This window comes from Rana temporaria, chromosome 5 (genome assembly GCF_905171775.1).
Source record: "Rana temporaria chromosome 5, aRanTem1.1, whole genome shotgun sequence".
NCBI classification, from domain to species: domain Eukaryota; kingdom Metazoa; phylum Chordata; class Amphibia; order Anura; family Ranidae; genus Rana; species Rana temporaria.
Window position 1 is genome coordinate 291,161,859 of NC_053493.1, and position 15,766 is coordinate 291,177,624.

A 15,766-nucleotide genomic window follows, 5' to 3' on the forward strand; every position below is an offset into this window, starting at 1 on the left:
GATACATATTCTTCTACCTATTTTTGGTAAAAAAAAATCACAATAAGCGTTTATCGGTTGGTTTGTGCAAAATGTATAGCGTTTACAAAATAAGGGATCGTTTTATTGCATTTTTATTAATTTTTTTTTTTTTACTACTAATGGCGGCGATCAGCGTTTTTTTTCGTGACTGCGACATTATGGCGGACACTTCAGACAATTTTGACGCATTTTTGGGACCATTGTCATTTTCACAGCAAAAAATGCACTGTTTACTGTGAAAATGACAATTGCAGTTTGGGAGTTAACCACAAGGGGGCGCTGAAGGGGTCATGTATGACCTAATATGTGTTTCTAACTGTAGGGGGGTGTGGCTGTAGGTGTGACTTCATTGATTGTGTATCCCTATAAAAGGGATCACACGATTGATGACGGCGCCACAGTGAAGAACGGGGAAGCTGTGTTTACATACAGCTCTACCCGTTCTTCAGCTCCGGGGACCGATCGCGGGACTCCAGCGGCGATCGGGTCCGCGGGTCCCGCGGTCCAGGAGCTTCGGACCGGCTGGGTACTAGCACAGGACGTACCTATACGTGCATGTGCCCAGCCGTGCCATTCTGCCAACGTAAATGTGCAAGAGGCGGTCCTTAAGTGGTTAAAGGGGTTGTAAAGTCTCCTGGGTTTCCACTTTAATGCATTCTATGCATTAAGGTGAAAAACCTTCTGTGCTGCAGCTGCCCCCCAGAGCCCCCCTTTTTCTTACCTGAGCCCGATCGTTCCAGCGACGTGCAGGAGCCCAGAATCTTCAGCTGATGTCTTTGGTCCTCATTGGCTAGACTCATAGCAGCAGGAGCCATTGGCTCCCACTGCTGTCAATGAAATTCAGTGACATGGGAGTCAATAGACGCAACAGCAGGACTCTGAAGCACACCCACACGAGTGCCCCCATGGAAATCAGCTCTCCGTGGGGGCACCCAATGAAGAAGAGGAGCCAGGAGCACCACTGGGAGACCCCAGAAAATGAGGATTAGGGCCACTCTGTGCAAAATATAATATGTTTGTTATTTTTTATTTTTTTAACTACCCTTTACAATAACTTTAAGGTTTGTAAGATGTCTGACTTGTAAGTAACAACAGGCGCTGTTTAAGAGATTTTTTTTTAATGCATTCTTTACAAAGAACAACCTTGTGCGCAATGCATGAGGATGGATTTGAGCAGTGATGGCATACTCTCCAGGACCCCAATGTGAACCCCCATTTAAGAGATTTAAAAGGGGTTGTAAAGGCATATGTTTTTTTTTTAACTTAATGCATGAAGATAAAAAGCCTTCTGTGTGCAGCAGCCTCCCTCAGCCCCACAAATACTTACGTGAGCCAACCCTCTCTATCCAGCAATGTCCACAAGTCCCTCGGCCATTTGTGACTCCCCCTCCTGATTGGCTGAGACACAGCAGCAGCGCCACTGGCTTCCGATGCTGTCAATCAAAGTCAGTTAACCAATCAGGAGAGAGGGGGCAGGGCCATGTCCGAATGGACACACAGAGCTGCAGCTCGGCTCAGGTGCCCCCATAACAAGCTGCTTGCTTTGGGGGCACTCAACAGGAAGGAGGGGTCAGGAGCAGTGAAGGGGGACCCAAGAAGAGGAGGATCCGGGCTGCTCTGTCCAAATCCACTGCACAGAGCAGGTAAGTATAACATATTTGTTATCTGAAGAAAAAAAAACAAGACTTTACAATCACTTTAAAGTGACTGTAAACCACAGCTCTCTCTCCTCTACATATTTGCAAAGTCCAGAATTTATGAAGTATGTCTAAGGGTTCAGAAAGGGGTGGAGAGCTGAAGTTACACTCTGCACAGCTCAGTGAGGAGAGCTCTGAGAACTGATTGGAGGGAAGGGACTCACCCCCCTTCACAAAGCACACAAAAACAAAGCTAAGGCTGTCAATCATCTGGAAATCCCTCTCATGTCACCTTTTTTCTTTTGGTGTCAGGGAAACTTCACGGAAGAGATTCATACAGATAACAGAGGAACGAAGCAGCATACAGAAATGATACTTAGTGCTCTGGTGTGGGACAAGTACACACTATAGAAGAATTAGCTTTCTTCATATTTCATGTCTGAAATATGGTAGTAAAGTGGTAGTAAACCCTCTGTTTGTATTTTTACCTGCAGGTAAGCCTTTTACTCAAGCTTACCTGTAAGTAAAATGAATATCTCCTAAACGTGCACTGTTTAGGAGATATTCTAGCCAACAGCAGCTGGTGACTTCACCGAGTCATGCCCTCTGAGGGAACGGCATACCCAAAGGTGTGCACAACCTATTGCATTAGGGTGTGTACCACAAAGCTCAAACACACGGTACCGATCACTCACTGTGTTCATTTAAAAAGGGAAGGGACCGGCCCCTTTAACCACTCTTCCTAAAACATCCCCCTGTGTGTGCCTGCCACAGCAGCCGGTGGGAGAGAAGAGGATGGAAGCTGGCAGCGCTGCCAGGGGGGGGGGGGGCAGGGCAGTTCGAAGAATCTTGACTGCACTGGGTGATTAGGGTGTGCACAGGCACACCTGGAACACCCTGTGCGCACGTCTATGGGCATACCCGTGCCATTCCTTCAAAGCTGTGTGCCGCAGCTGGGACTCCCACGCTCGGCCAGTCAGACAGCCGGACTTCGCGTACCCAGAAAAAAGACCGGGTGAAGACGGAAGCCTCTGCAGCAGTGACAGCGTGCTGCGGGAGGGCTTTTTGTTTTAAAGCGGAGTTCCAGCCGTTTCAGTGTTTATTAAGAGTCAGCAGCTACAAAAAGTGTAGCTGCTGACTTTTAATAAACACACACTCACCTGTTCCACTATCCAGTCATGCGCCCCCCCCCCCCCCGAAGCTTTGGTTCTCTGCCCCGCCTCGCTGCTGGCATGACTAGTGCGGGCACCTGGCTGTGACAGCTTGCGGCTTCACAGACGAGTGCGCACTGTACATGCCCGTGTCCTGAATGGACAAGCAATCTTCTGGGACCTGTGATTGTGGGGGGCGGGGGTGAGAGAGAAGACCTTCCACTCAAGTCGCCTAGGCGGCTGAGCAGAAGTGGGAGCTGGATACCTGTCAAAACTAGGTACCCGCTCACCCCCCCAAAAAAATAAATAAATTGCATGCCACTTTTGGGTGGAACTCCGCTTTAAGGTAAGTATTTTTTCATAATGTGCTAGTATGCGCTGAATACTAGCACAATCTGATATGCAAACTATAGAAATAAGTCCTCTATAATAATAATAATAATAATTACCTTACAAGGGGGAATTTTTTGTTTTACATTCCTAGAGTTTAAATATCTAAATTAGGAGGTAACAGCAACTTCCTCCAATGAATGCTGGCTTTGGGCTGTGAATGGCTCTCTAACATTTCACCCACCGCAGACTGCTGTAAGAGTTCACCAAGGTGCTTACTACAGCAATACGAGAATGACAACACAAGAATTTAGAGGACAACTTCCAAGCACAGGTGTCAAGGCAATCCCTGTGTGCCCAGAGCCATATCTCTGCCCTCCCCTCCACTCCTCCGCCCGCTGACTCCATACCACATCTCCTCCGAAACACAATGGCAAGAGATGAGCCGAGTGCGCCGCAGCCAATCAAAGTGGAGGAGTGTGAGCACGGAGCCTTGTGATTGGATGGCGAGATATGAGTCTACAGACCCGGGCGAGACTCGCAAATAGGTTTGTGGAGCGGCAGAAGGGAGAGCCGTGAAGAAGGGAGGAGGCGAGGAGGGATTAATCCGTGCTAAATCCGCCGGAGCTTCATTCACTGACATCTCCTAGGAGGAGGAGGCACCGCTATCCGGGATCTCCACCATTCCGACTGGGGACGAGTCACTGCTCTCTGGGCTTTCTTGCAGCAAACATGCCAAGCCAGGTGAAGGCAACGTCAGGAGTGATCCATGTAGAGGAGGAGGAGGAACTGGTCACCTATCCGCCTGGAGACTCCCTGCAACTCAATGCACACATCCCAGACTTCAACATATACCAGGCTTTGTACGACAAGTCCATCCACCACCCCCAAGGTATTTCTAGACGGCCCCAAGACAGGTTTATCAGACCTTCTTAGCCTTTCACCCCACAGGAACCCCTTGAATACTTTTCACCCCACAGGAACCCCTTGAATACTTTTTACTCCACAGGAACTCCTAACATTTTTACCTCACAGGAACCCCTAAAATAATTTTTACCTCACAGGAACCCCTCAAATAGTTTTCACCCCACAGGAAGCCCTTAAATAGTTTTCATCCCACAGGAACCCCTCAAATAGTTTTCATCCCCACAGGAACCCCTCAAATAGTTTTCACCCCACAGGAACCCCTCAAATAGTTTTCACCCCACAGGAACCCCTCAAATTGTTTTCACCCAAAAGGAACCCCTCAAATTGTTTTCATCCCACAGGAACCCCTCAAATAGTTTTCACTCCACAGGAACACCTTGAATACTTTTTACCCCACAGGAACCCCTCAAATAGTTTTCACCCCACAGGAACCCCTCAAATAGTTTTCACCCCACAGAAACCCCTCAAATAGTTTTCACCCCACAAAAAAAACTCAAATAGTTTTCACCCCCACAGGAACACCATGAATATTCACCCCACATAATACCCTGACCATACCCCCCACCCCAGAGGAACACCCTTTTGAAATGAGGTTGACCCCAGAGGGACCCTTTTGAAATGAGGTTGACCCCAAGAGGAACCCCCCCCCTGACACGAGGTTGTCCCCAAGAGGAACCCCCCCCCCCCCCCCCTGACACGAGGTTGTCCCCAAGAGGACCCCCCCCCCCCTGACACGAGGTTGTCCCCAAGAGGACCCCCCCCCTGACACGAGGTTGTCCCCAAGAGGAACCCCCCTCCCCCTGACACGAGGTTGTCCCCAAGAGGAACCCCCCTCCCCCTGACACAAGGTTGGCCCCAAGAGGAACCCCCCTCCCCCTGACACAAGGTTGGCCCCAAGAGGAACCCCCCCCTCTGACACGAGGTTGACCCCAAGAGGAACCCCCCCCCCTCTGACACGAGATTGACCCCAAGAGGAACCCCCCCCCCCTCTGACACGAGGTTGACCCCAAGAGGAACCCCTCCCTGACACGAGGTTGACCCCAAGAGGAACCCCTCCCTGACACGAGGTTGGCCCCAAGAGGAACCCCTTAAATAACTTTCACCTCAGAGCTACCCCATCATAATTTTCACCCCACAAGGACCCCTGACAACATTCATCCCAGAGGAACTCCTAAAATGTTCTGATCTTTGGCAACCCCTTCTAATTGGGGGTCACCCTTCCAATGGTGATCTTAATGTCCCCATGACAAATCAATGGTGTTGTGACCATGGCTCTTTGAAGTGTGTTGGCTCCCAAACTATTCTGAATCCATCAAATGGAAGGTCAGCCATCCACAGTTGAAGGAAGACCTACAGGAGTTTAGTTGAGAATAAGGCAGGAACACCCTTTTGAAATGAGGTTGACCCCAGAGGGACCCTTTTGAAATGAGGTTGACCCCAAGAGGAACCCCCCCCTGACACGAGGTTGTCCCCAAGAGGAACCCCCCCCCCCCTGACACGAGGTTGTCCCCAAGAGGACCCCCCCCCCTGACACAAGGTTGTCCCCAAGAGGAACCCCCCCCCCCCCTGACACGAGGTTGTCCCCAAGAGGAACCCCCCCCCCCCTGACACGAGGTTGTCCCCAAGAGGAACCCCCCCCCCCCCTGACACGAGGTTGTCCCCAAGAGGAACCCCCCCCCCCCCCTGACAGGAGGTTGGCCCCAAGAGGAACCCCCCTCCCCCTGACACAAGGTTGGCCCCAAGAGGAACCCCCCCCCTCTGACACGAGATTGACCCCAAGAGGAACCCCCCCCTCTGACACGAGATTGACCCCAAGAGGAACCCCCCCCCTCTGACACGAGGTTGACCCCAAGAGGAACCCCCCCCTCTGACACGAGGTTGACCCCAAGAGGAACCCCTCCCTGACACGAGGTTGACCCCAAGAGGAACCCCTCCCTGACACGAGGTTGGCCCCAAGAGGAACCCCTTAAATAACTTTCACCTCAGAGCTACCCCATCATAATTTTCACCCCACAAGGACCCCTGACAACATTCATCCCAGAGGAACTCCTAAAATGTTCTGATCTTTGGCAACCCCTTCTAATTGGGGGTCACCCTTCCAATGGTGATCTTAATGTCCCCATGACAAATCAATGGTGTTGTGACCATGGCTCTTTGAAGTGTGTTGGCTCCCAAACTATTCTGAATCCATCAAATGGAAGGTCAGCCATCCACAGTTGAAGGAAGACCTACAGGAGTTTAGTTGAGAATAAGGCAGGAACACCCTTTTGAAATGAGGTTGACCCCAGAGGGACCCTTTTGAAATGAGGTTGACCCCAAGAGGAACCCCCCCCCCCCCCCGACACAAGGTTGTCCCCAAGAGGAACCCCCCCCCCTGACACAAGGTTGTCCCCAAGAGGAACCCCCCCCCCCCCTGACACGAGGTTGTCCCCAAGAGGAACCCCCCCCCCCCTGACACGAGGTTGTCCCCAAGAGGAACCCCCCCCCCTGACACAAGGTTGGCCCCAAGAGGAACCCCCCCTCCCCCTGACACAAGGTTGGCCCCAAGAGGAACCCCCCTCCCCCTGACACAAGGTTGGCCCCAAGAGGAACCCCCCTCCCCCTGACACAAGGTTGGCCCCAAGAGGAACCCCCCTCCCCCTGACACAAGGTTGGCCCCAAGAGGAACCCCCCCCCTCTGACACGAGATTGACCCCAAGAGGAACCCCCCCCCTCTGACACGAGGTTGACCCCAAGAGGAACCCCCCCCTCCCTGACACGAGGTTGACCCCAAGAGGAACCCCTCCCTGACACGAGGTTGACCCCAAGAGGAACCCCTCTCTGACACGAGGTTGGCCCCAAGAGGAACCCCCCCCCTCTGACACGAGGTTGACCCCAAGAGGAACCCCTCCCTGACACGAGGTTGACCCCAAGAGGAACCCCTCCCTGACACGAGGTTGACCCCAAGAGGAACCCCTCCCTGACACGAGGTTGGCCCCAAGAGGAACCCCTTAAATAACTTTCACCTCAGAGCTACCCCATCATAATTTTCACCCCACAAGGACCCCTGACAACATTCATCCCAGAGGAACTCCTAAAATGTTCTGATCTTTGGCAACCCCTTCTAATTGGGGGTCACCCTTCCAATGGTGATCTTAATGTCCCCATGACAAATCAATGGTGTTGTGACCATGGCTCTTTGAAGTGTGTTGGCTCCCAAACTATTCTGAATCCATCAAATGGAAGGTCAGCCATCCACAGTTGAAGGAAGACCTACAGGAGTTTAGTTGAGAATAAGGCAGGTGTGTTACTGGCAGTATCACCAGGGGATAAAAAAAATAAAACAAATGCAGCCAGTATATTTAAGAATTGGTAAGATGCAATATATTAAAGTGGAGGTTCCCCCCTAAAAAAAATTTCTAACAATACATTGAGAAGACTGATTACACTGCGGGTATGCTGTTTTTTTTTTTTTTCGTACATACCTCGTTATCGCCGTTTCATCCCTCGGCTTCCGGGTATGATTCTTGCTGGACTGGGCGTTCCTAGTTGATTGACGTTCCTCCGACCGGCGCATACTGCGCGTCACGATTTTCCGACAGAAGCAGAACGTCATTGCGCAGGCGCCATATAGAGTCGGCTCTATACGGCGCCTGCGCAGCGACGTTCGGCTTCTTTCGGAAAGTCGTGACGTCAAGTATGCGTCGGTCGGAGGAACGTCAATCAACTAGGAACACCCAGACCCGAAAGAATCATACCCGGAAGCCGAGGGATGAAACGGCGATAACGAGGTATGTACGAAAAAAAAAAAAAACAGCATACCCGCAGTGTAATCAGTCTTCTCATTGTATTGTTAGAATTTTTTTTTTAGGGGGAACCTGCACTTTAAGTTCTTTGTTTAATGTGTTTTTTAACAATAGAATTACACATGGCAACCCCAAACCTCCTCCTCTTCTCGCTCCTGGCTCCTCCTCTCTGGCTAGTGTCACCAATAGAGAGCTGCTTCCCATGGGGACACTCATATGGGCTCACTCCTGAGCCCTACTGCTACATCCATTGACACAGACAGTGGAACTTGGCCCCACTCCCTTGTCACTGGCTTTGATTGACAGCAGTGGGAGTCAATGGTCACCTGTTTAATGCCTTGCAAAAGCTTTTCACAGAAGTGACAAGTTTTGTCGCAAGTGTAAACTTGGTCTTAAAGTGGTTGTAAAGGCTCAAGGTTTCTTTACCTTCATGCATTCTATGCATAAAGGTAAAAACCTTCTGTGTGCAGCAGCCCCCCCTAATACTTACCTGTGCCCCATCTCGATCCAGCAAAGTGCATGAGGGCAGCAGCTCTCCCAGGTCTCCTCCTCCTCATTGGCTGAGACACATCACTGGCTCCTGCTACTATCAATTGCAGCCAGTGAACCAATTAGGAGAGAGCAGGGGACGAGGCCGAGCCACGCTCCGTGTGTGAATGAACACAGAGCAGCAGCGTAGAAATGAGCCTTCATGATTGTGTGCCCCCATAGCAAGCTGCTTGCTATGGGGGAACTCTGCAGGAGGGAGGGGCCAAGAGTGGCGGTCCTGAGAAGAGGAGGATTGGTGTTGCACTGTGTAAAACCACTGCACAGAGCAGGTAAGTATAACATGTTTCTTATTAAAAAATAAATGAGAAAAATCTTCCTTTTAATATCACTCATGCATTGGACCCCAATCCTCTCCACCGTGCTCCCCGTGCCCTCCAAGTACACTGAGCTGTCAGATAGCTCCTGCTCACCACTAGCCATTGGGAGCTGCTAGCAGGGGTTTACAAATATGTGACAGCGGTACATGGTCAGGAACACTGCCTCCTGTCATTCAGAACACCTTGAAGTGGTTGTAAACCCACTTTAACAACTTGCACCTACAGGTGAGGCTTACCTGTAGGTGCAAGAAATATCTCCCAAACCTACACGTTTAAGGAGATATTTGCAGAGAAAAATGCACCAATGTCTACGACGCATGCGCGCCATAGACAACGGCGCAGGCGCACTGAGCGTCCCGGCATAATGAATGTGATCCTGTCCGGATTATGTCAGTCCCGCATGTGTGCGGGAGTGACGTCATCGCCGCTTCGGCCAATCACAGCGCCGGGGGAGCGATACCAGGAAGAAGCTCTGAGGGGACATGGCGGCGGAGGGGAACGAGGAGCACTTCGGGAGCTTTGATTTCCGGTAAGTGCCACATAATGAGCTAGTATGCTATGCATACTAGCTCATTATGTCTTTCTCTTGCAGGTGTGTGTGTGTGTTTGTTTGTTTTTTTGTTTTTTAAGAGGGTTTACTTCCTCTTTAAAGGTCTAGGTGGAGGTGTTGGCAAGGGGTTAATGTAGCAACATGGTCTCTTTACCAATAAAAACGGTTGTTGAATTAGGTCATTTCTCTTTACATAATAAATGTTTCACACTGTCAGAAATAACTGATATTTTTCAATAGATTGATTATGGTTATTGTTTATTGTTTTTATGGTTTTATTTATTATTGTTTATCACTTCCTCAAACATTTTTCCTCTGCAGAATTTTGGACAGAGGTTGCCTCTGAATTCTATTGGAAATCCCCTCCCAGCGGCAAAGTGCTGGATTACAATTTTGACATCACAAAAGGCAATATATTTGTGGAATTCATGAAAGGGGCGAAAACCAATGTGTGCTACAATGTGCTGGACAGAAATGTCTTAGAGAAAAACCTCGGGGCTAAGACGGCCTACTTCTGGTAAGATATCATACATAATAAACACTGCATCTAACTGCCAAGGCTAGTTAAGATATATAACTGTGTGTATATAAACACCGTACTCGGAGGACACATTTTTGTATTTACCCGTATTTTCCGGCGTATAAGACAACCTTTTGGATGCAAAAAAAATGCATCCGAAGTCGGGGGTCGTCTTATATACGCCGGTACCTGTCTCCGTCAGGCTGCGGGCATCCATGATTTAAAAGCCGCGCTTCCTCCTCAGACTGTTCCGCGATTTTGCAATGCCTTCTCATCCTCGGACGAGAGGACATCCGTGATAGGCGGAACACTGAACAGAGGCCCTGCTGGGAAAATTAGTGTTCCGCCTATCACGGAACAGTCTGAGGACGAGGCGCGGCTTTTGAATCATGGATGCCCGCAGCCTGGAAGCCAAAATCTGAAAAGAAAGTAAGGTAGGGGAGATCGTCTTGGCCGGCGCAGTGGAGGCATGTGGTGGCGCAGTGGAGGCATGTAATGTAATGGCACAGTGGTGGCATGTGGTGGCGCAGTGGAGGCATGTAATGTAATGGCACAGTGAGGCATGTAATGTAATGGCACAGTGAGATCTGAAAAAAGCCTGTTTCTGTCAGCGGTTGTTCCTGTCAGCGGTTCTGGCTACCCCTCAGCTTCCAGAAAGACTAGTAGGAAGGGGGTAGTCTTATACGGCGAGTATATCTCAAAACCAACATTTTTCCTGGAAAAATAGGGGGTCGTCTTATACGCCCAGTCGTCTTATACGTTACATTGTATAGAATGGTTTACAATGTGTATATAATGGTCGTATTGATTGCCTAAAGAGCATTGTTTTTTCCTTAGGAGCTAAGAAAATAATAAAAATGTACCTTTTGGGTTTATTAAAGTATTCTAAATCTGGAATAGGGTACAGGGAGGCCATTTCCATTAAGCTTTCTAAAGTTAATTGGTATTGGCATCATTCGCGCACCTTTTCCATCTCAGCTAATCAGAGGAAGCCTTGTATTCATTCAGAAAATGCACTCGGCCCAGCTCAAATTTTAAATGTGTTTTTTTTTTTTTTTTTTCTTTTTTTTTATTTCTTCTGGGGGCCGGACAGGAAGTCGCCATACTGCTGTCTGAACACGTTGCTGTATAGCAGGGGTGACCAACCTTTTGAAGAGCGAGGGCCACTTAAGCGACTTGGTAACCGGTCGCAGGCCACAATGAGTGAAGCGGGTAGATGGCATGTCCGTCGGACACAGCCCATGATACTTTTTAGCGGATCGTATTGGAGGTAGAACACAAGTCGGTTTATGTCTGCCACTACTTAGAGGTGAATGGATGGTCCAATTGGTCAGACTGACCATGTGAAAGGGGCCCAAGGATGCTTTCACACTGATGCGTTGTGCTATACCTGCACCACGGGTGCAAAGCAGTGTACCTTTGGCTTTCCTGCACTTTGCAATAGACGTCTATTATATTCTGCAGGTTTGGTGTACTTTCAGAAAGCTCACCAAACTCGCAGGTAATAACAGAAGTCTATGGCTTAGTACAAGTAACCCACAGGTGGATCAGTTTGAAAGCAGCCCAGTAACCACTGCAGAACAGATGTACCCAAATATACACTGCGATTTTAGTTATAAACTGACCTTTCAATATTCTATGTGTCCCCCCCCCCTGTTGTATACTGTATGTAGCTGATGCAGCACTCGCAGTGGGTACATCTGTTAGTGAAGGTAATACATTTATTTGGTCCATACAAACTATTTTAAAGCAGATGTTCTTCAGCCAGAAAATGAAAGTGCCTCCTGCCCAACCCTCCTCCACATAACCCCTTCTTTTTTTTTTTTTTTTTTTTTTTTTTTTAATAAAGGGCTTAGGGCCTAGGCAAATGGTGTGTGTGTGCTGTTCCTACTGTGATATGTACATCGTATATTTAGGAGGCCTTAGGCCCCTTTCAAATGGGTGCCTCCATGAAGTCGGTTCTGCTTGCTCAGCGGGGGATCTCTCTGCTGGTCCCCACTGAGCAGCCGGATAGCTCTGCAGAGCAGACAGACACAGCCCACTCTCGTGGGAATTGACTGTTTGTCTGTTTCCATCTGATGCCATCTGACTCGATTTGCCAGATGGATGGGGAATAGATCCCCCATTCGTCTGTTTTTGGCAGACAGGATCGGATGGCGGGTGTCATTGAACATGTGTCTACTGACATCCACCGCTCCATAGAAAGGACTGCAGGGTTCGATCAGGTGCGTTTGAAAAACTGACAGGTGGACCTGGTTGGATCGCCTATGTGAAAGGGGCCTTACTGTGTAACTCGGAGGATGAGGGGGGCGGCGGGCCTAGTGACGCATCATTGGCAGTTGCGCTCACTGAACGCGGAAGAGCTGGTGGGCCTGATGTCATCTGGGATAACATGGCGGCAGGGGTTCAAGAGGTTGCAGGGCGTGAGAGGATCTCAGCGGGACAACGGTGCATGAGTGAGTATATGTGCAGCACCCACCTCCTGGTTAGTGTGGGTAAGAGAAAAATAATGGGGAGGTTGGTGGGTCTAGGCTGAGAAAGCTAGACATAAAGATGCCTATAGATAGACTAGGTTTTTTTGTTTTTAGTCAGCAGAAAAAAAACGGATTCCTTCATCCACATTCAGGTGAATAGAGAAATCCCCCCCCCCCCCCCCCCCCCCCCCAACTAGGACTATATTCTTACAGGGGCTCCTGCTGCTGTCAAAAGCAAGTTTTCTGACTTGCCCATTCAACAGAAGTCGATCTGATGATTGACTTCCACTAAGCAGGCCACATGCTAATCAAAATTTGTCAGGTTCCTGCTGAACTGGATGGATTTTGATCCGCCTGTGGCGACTTTAAATCCCTGCTTTTCAAAATCCATCTACAGTGTTTGGAAGAGGTATCTTAAAGTGGCCATACTTTGTATAATCTGATTGTACAAGGCCAAACCTAAACAATCCAAAAATGATCCAATCGGCCAGGACCTTGCACTGCATAGTTGATGGTAGATCATACAATCTGATTGTACTGTGTATGAAAAGCTTTACACGTGCCTTAGAGTAACTCAGTAGGTGAGCTCCCAAGAGACTGCTCTAATGATTCCATCAAATATTGGTTGCAGAAAGTGGAGGTGTGATCATCTCTAATTGTGACCAACAAATATATAGATTATCTGAAAAGTCTGGTGTTTACAGTCAGGGAAAAAAACAGCACAAATTGATAACATCGCAGCTATTACTACCCTGGTGATTGGCGTCTTATGAAGATTACTATGGTATTACTTTACGATCTTTTAGGTTTCGAGCTCTAAACGTTAAAGCCTCTGTCACCTCAATTTTATTGATCTGAGTCTCCATTGTGTAGATTTTCCTGCTCTTCCTGTATGGTCACTGGGACTGTCAATTTACAGAAAATTCCTCAAGAGGGACATTCAATGAAATACCAGGTGACCAAGGCTTTCAGCCCCATTCACACTTGAGCGTTTTGTAGCTTGAAGCCTGAAGCTACAAATCGATGGAGGGGGGAATCCATTATTCTCTATGGAGATGGTTAACACTCCAAAACGCCTGAAGCTCAAACAAGTTCTGGAATTTTAGGTGTGAATGGGGCCTTAATGTTTACTGCCGAATGTAATGTAATACCATAGTAAAATTATACTCAAAAAGTGGTGCCGCCCTCCCAAACGCTAATGTGTTAGTATCCCTTTAAATCTGTGGAGTGTCATGCTCGCCCCCTCCCTTGGACTACAGGAGAGTCAGGACACCCACTAACGCACAGCTCCTTTCACTATCTGCAACATAGAGAGCGACCTGACACCCCTGTAGTCCAAGGGAGGGGGCGAGCACAACACTCCACACAAGGGAGAAAGCCATGCATTACTGTGTGGAGTTACAGATAGAAGAACAGGAAGTGAGGATTTCTCAGAAGAAATAAGGACATTTAAAAGCAAAATCGAAGGATGAGGTAAGTGAAGGAGGACTGCACTAAGGTAAAGGAAGCTATTTAGGAAAATTGTACCTTTACAACCCCTTAATTTGTGTTCACCACTATGTGCTCCAGTCATCCTCATGCTTTAGTTATAATCCCCTCATCTGATGTGCCCTCACCTGCGATAAAAGACCAACCGATGGTCTATATGCACTTTTGTCCCTCTCTGGGGATCTGTTTTATGCTATTTCACTCCTTTGCTGGTAATATTGAGATTAGAATTCTCCTTCTATTACACTTATCGTCATACACCCAAATCATAAGGAGAGGAAGCTGGACATGGTGCTTTATCTTTTTAAACAACCAGTATATTAAACGCTAAGTATAAAAACACTAATTTTTTTTCTGTTGCTTAGAGTGCACCAAACTGTAAAGCTTTCAGTGCTCACAGTGCAAGATATAAGACAATCACAGTATTACCACAGTATGCTCACAATGCATGCCTCAGTGTGACAACAGATTGGCCTCTCCCCCTACGTTACGCCACATGGTCAAGTGGCTTCCTCAGGGGGATAATTGGAACACATGGTGAAGACAGTATACTGTATATTACTTAGAATCACAAGATAACTTCTACTTGTTCTGGTACATTTCACAGTAGAACAACAAGTGATGAGCTTTGATCACCCTATAGCCAGGTAGAATAAAGGCAGCCATATACAAGGGATTTTCATTATTGGCTGGTGATCAAATCTCTGAAGATCTGTTTTTAAACCAGCATGAATATATAAGGTGCATTCCATATATCGCAAATGTTATCTTTGCACAGCCGACATACAAAAAAAGAACTGAGATAACCTATGCAGTGATGTTCTTTGTATATCCTATCATGATCTTAAACATGCACCTAAAATCACTGTACTGTGCATTAGTTCCTCTTTGTATAGGTAAACTGTAAGCAAGACATTTTGTTTTTAGTTTTGAATAGAATGGAGAGGGATTAGAACATGTTGGGTATTTTTTGCGTTCTGTGTCCCTGTTGGGCTCTTCCACATGGAGAGGACTCCGCCAGCTCAGCGGGGAATCTGTCCGCTGATCCCCGCTGAGCAGGCGGATGGCTTGTCTGCTCTGCTTATGCAGAGTGGACACACACAGCTTGCTTTCCTCTGTAGGTGGTTGGATGTAAATAGACCTCCTGTCCCCTTCTTCTTCTTTTTTTTTTTTTTTTTTTTTTTTTTCTATTATTATAATTTTTTTTTTTTACCTTGCAGCCATCCGACTCGCTAGACCAGGGGTCTTAAATTAGCGGCCCTCCAGCTGTTGCGAAACTACAAGTCCCATGAGGCACTGCAAGGCTGACAGTTACAAGCATGACTCCCCCAGGCAGAGGCATGATAGGACTTGTAGTTTTGCAACAGCTGGAGGGCTGCCAGTTTGAGACCCCTGCACTAGACGGATCCCCATCCGTCTTTTTAATGGATAGGATGTCGGCAGTGTTAAGGGACACATGTCCGTTGACATCCGCTGCTTCACTGAGCCTAAAAAACTGACAGGCAGACCGGATCAGTCCACCCTTGTTAAAGGTGCCATAGAGGGATTCGCCCTGTTAGTTTGTCCTATTTACTGTTATCACCAAAAGTGATGGTGAAAGAAAATCCCAAATGTTGGGGTCTCACCAGAACAGGAATAGAGGGGAAATCTTTCAATGGGGACCCTGTTGACAACCAGGGATTTTCTTACTTTGGAGGGATTGCTTCTCATTTCCCGTTTTGGCTATGGGACAGAAAGTGAAGGAAAATCTCCCCTATAGGACACAGATGGCACAAAAACTGTCAGGGGTTATAACACTTCCTTTTTCCATCCAAATTGGGGGGGGGGGGGGGAGTTTGCCCCTGTTCTACTTGGTTTGTCATTTTTAGAGCGATTTTGTAGATATTTCTGTAGTGTGTGATTTTTGCATCTGCTGGCATTGGTTAGATGTCATGCTGCTGCTTGCTGTTTACCTGTCAAGATACTGATCCCAGTTGTTTTGCATGTAATGGCTACTTTGGTCTGGTCTATTCTTCCT

At 48.1% G+C, this 15,766-nt stretch overlaps 1 protein-coding gene across 1 annotated transcript in view; it reads left to right on the forward strand.

The window, feature by feature from the left end:
* Positions 1 to 3,659: 3,659 nt before the first annotated feature.
* Positions 3,660 to 15,766, forward strand: part of LOC120940876 (acetyl-coenzyme A synthetase, cytoplasmic-like) — a 58,132-nt gene continuing 46,025 nt past the window's right edge. Inside the window, exons 1-2 of the mRNA XM_040353969.1 lie at positions 3,660 to 4,031; positions 9,589 to 9,784. Coding sequence (XP_040209903.1) covers positions 3,872 to 4,031; positions 9,589 to 9,784 — 356 coding nt within the window. The 5' untranslated portion in view covers positions 3,660 to 3,871. The remainder of the gene's footprint in view (positions 4,032 to 9,588; positions 9,785 to 15,766) is intronic.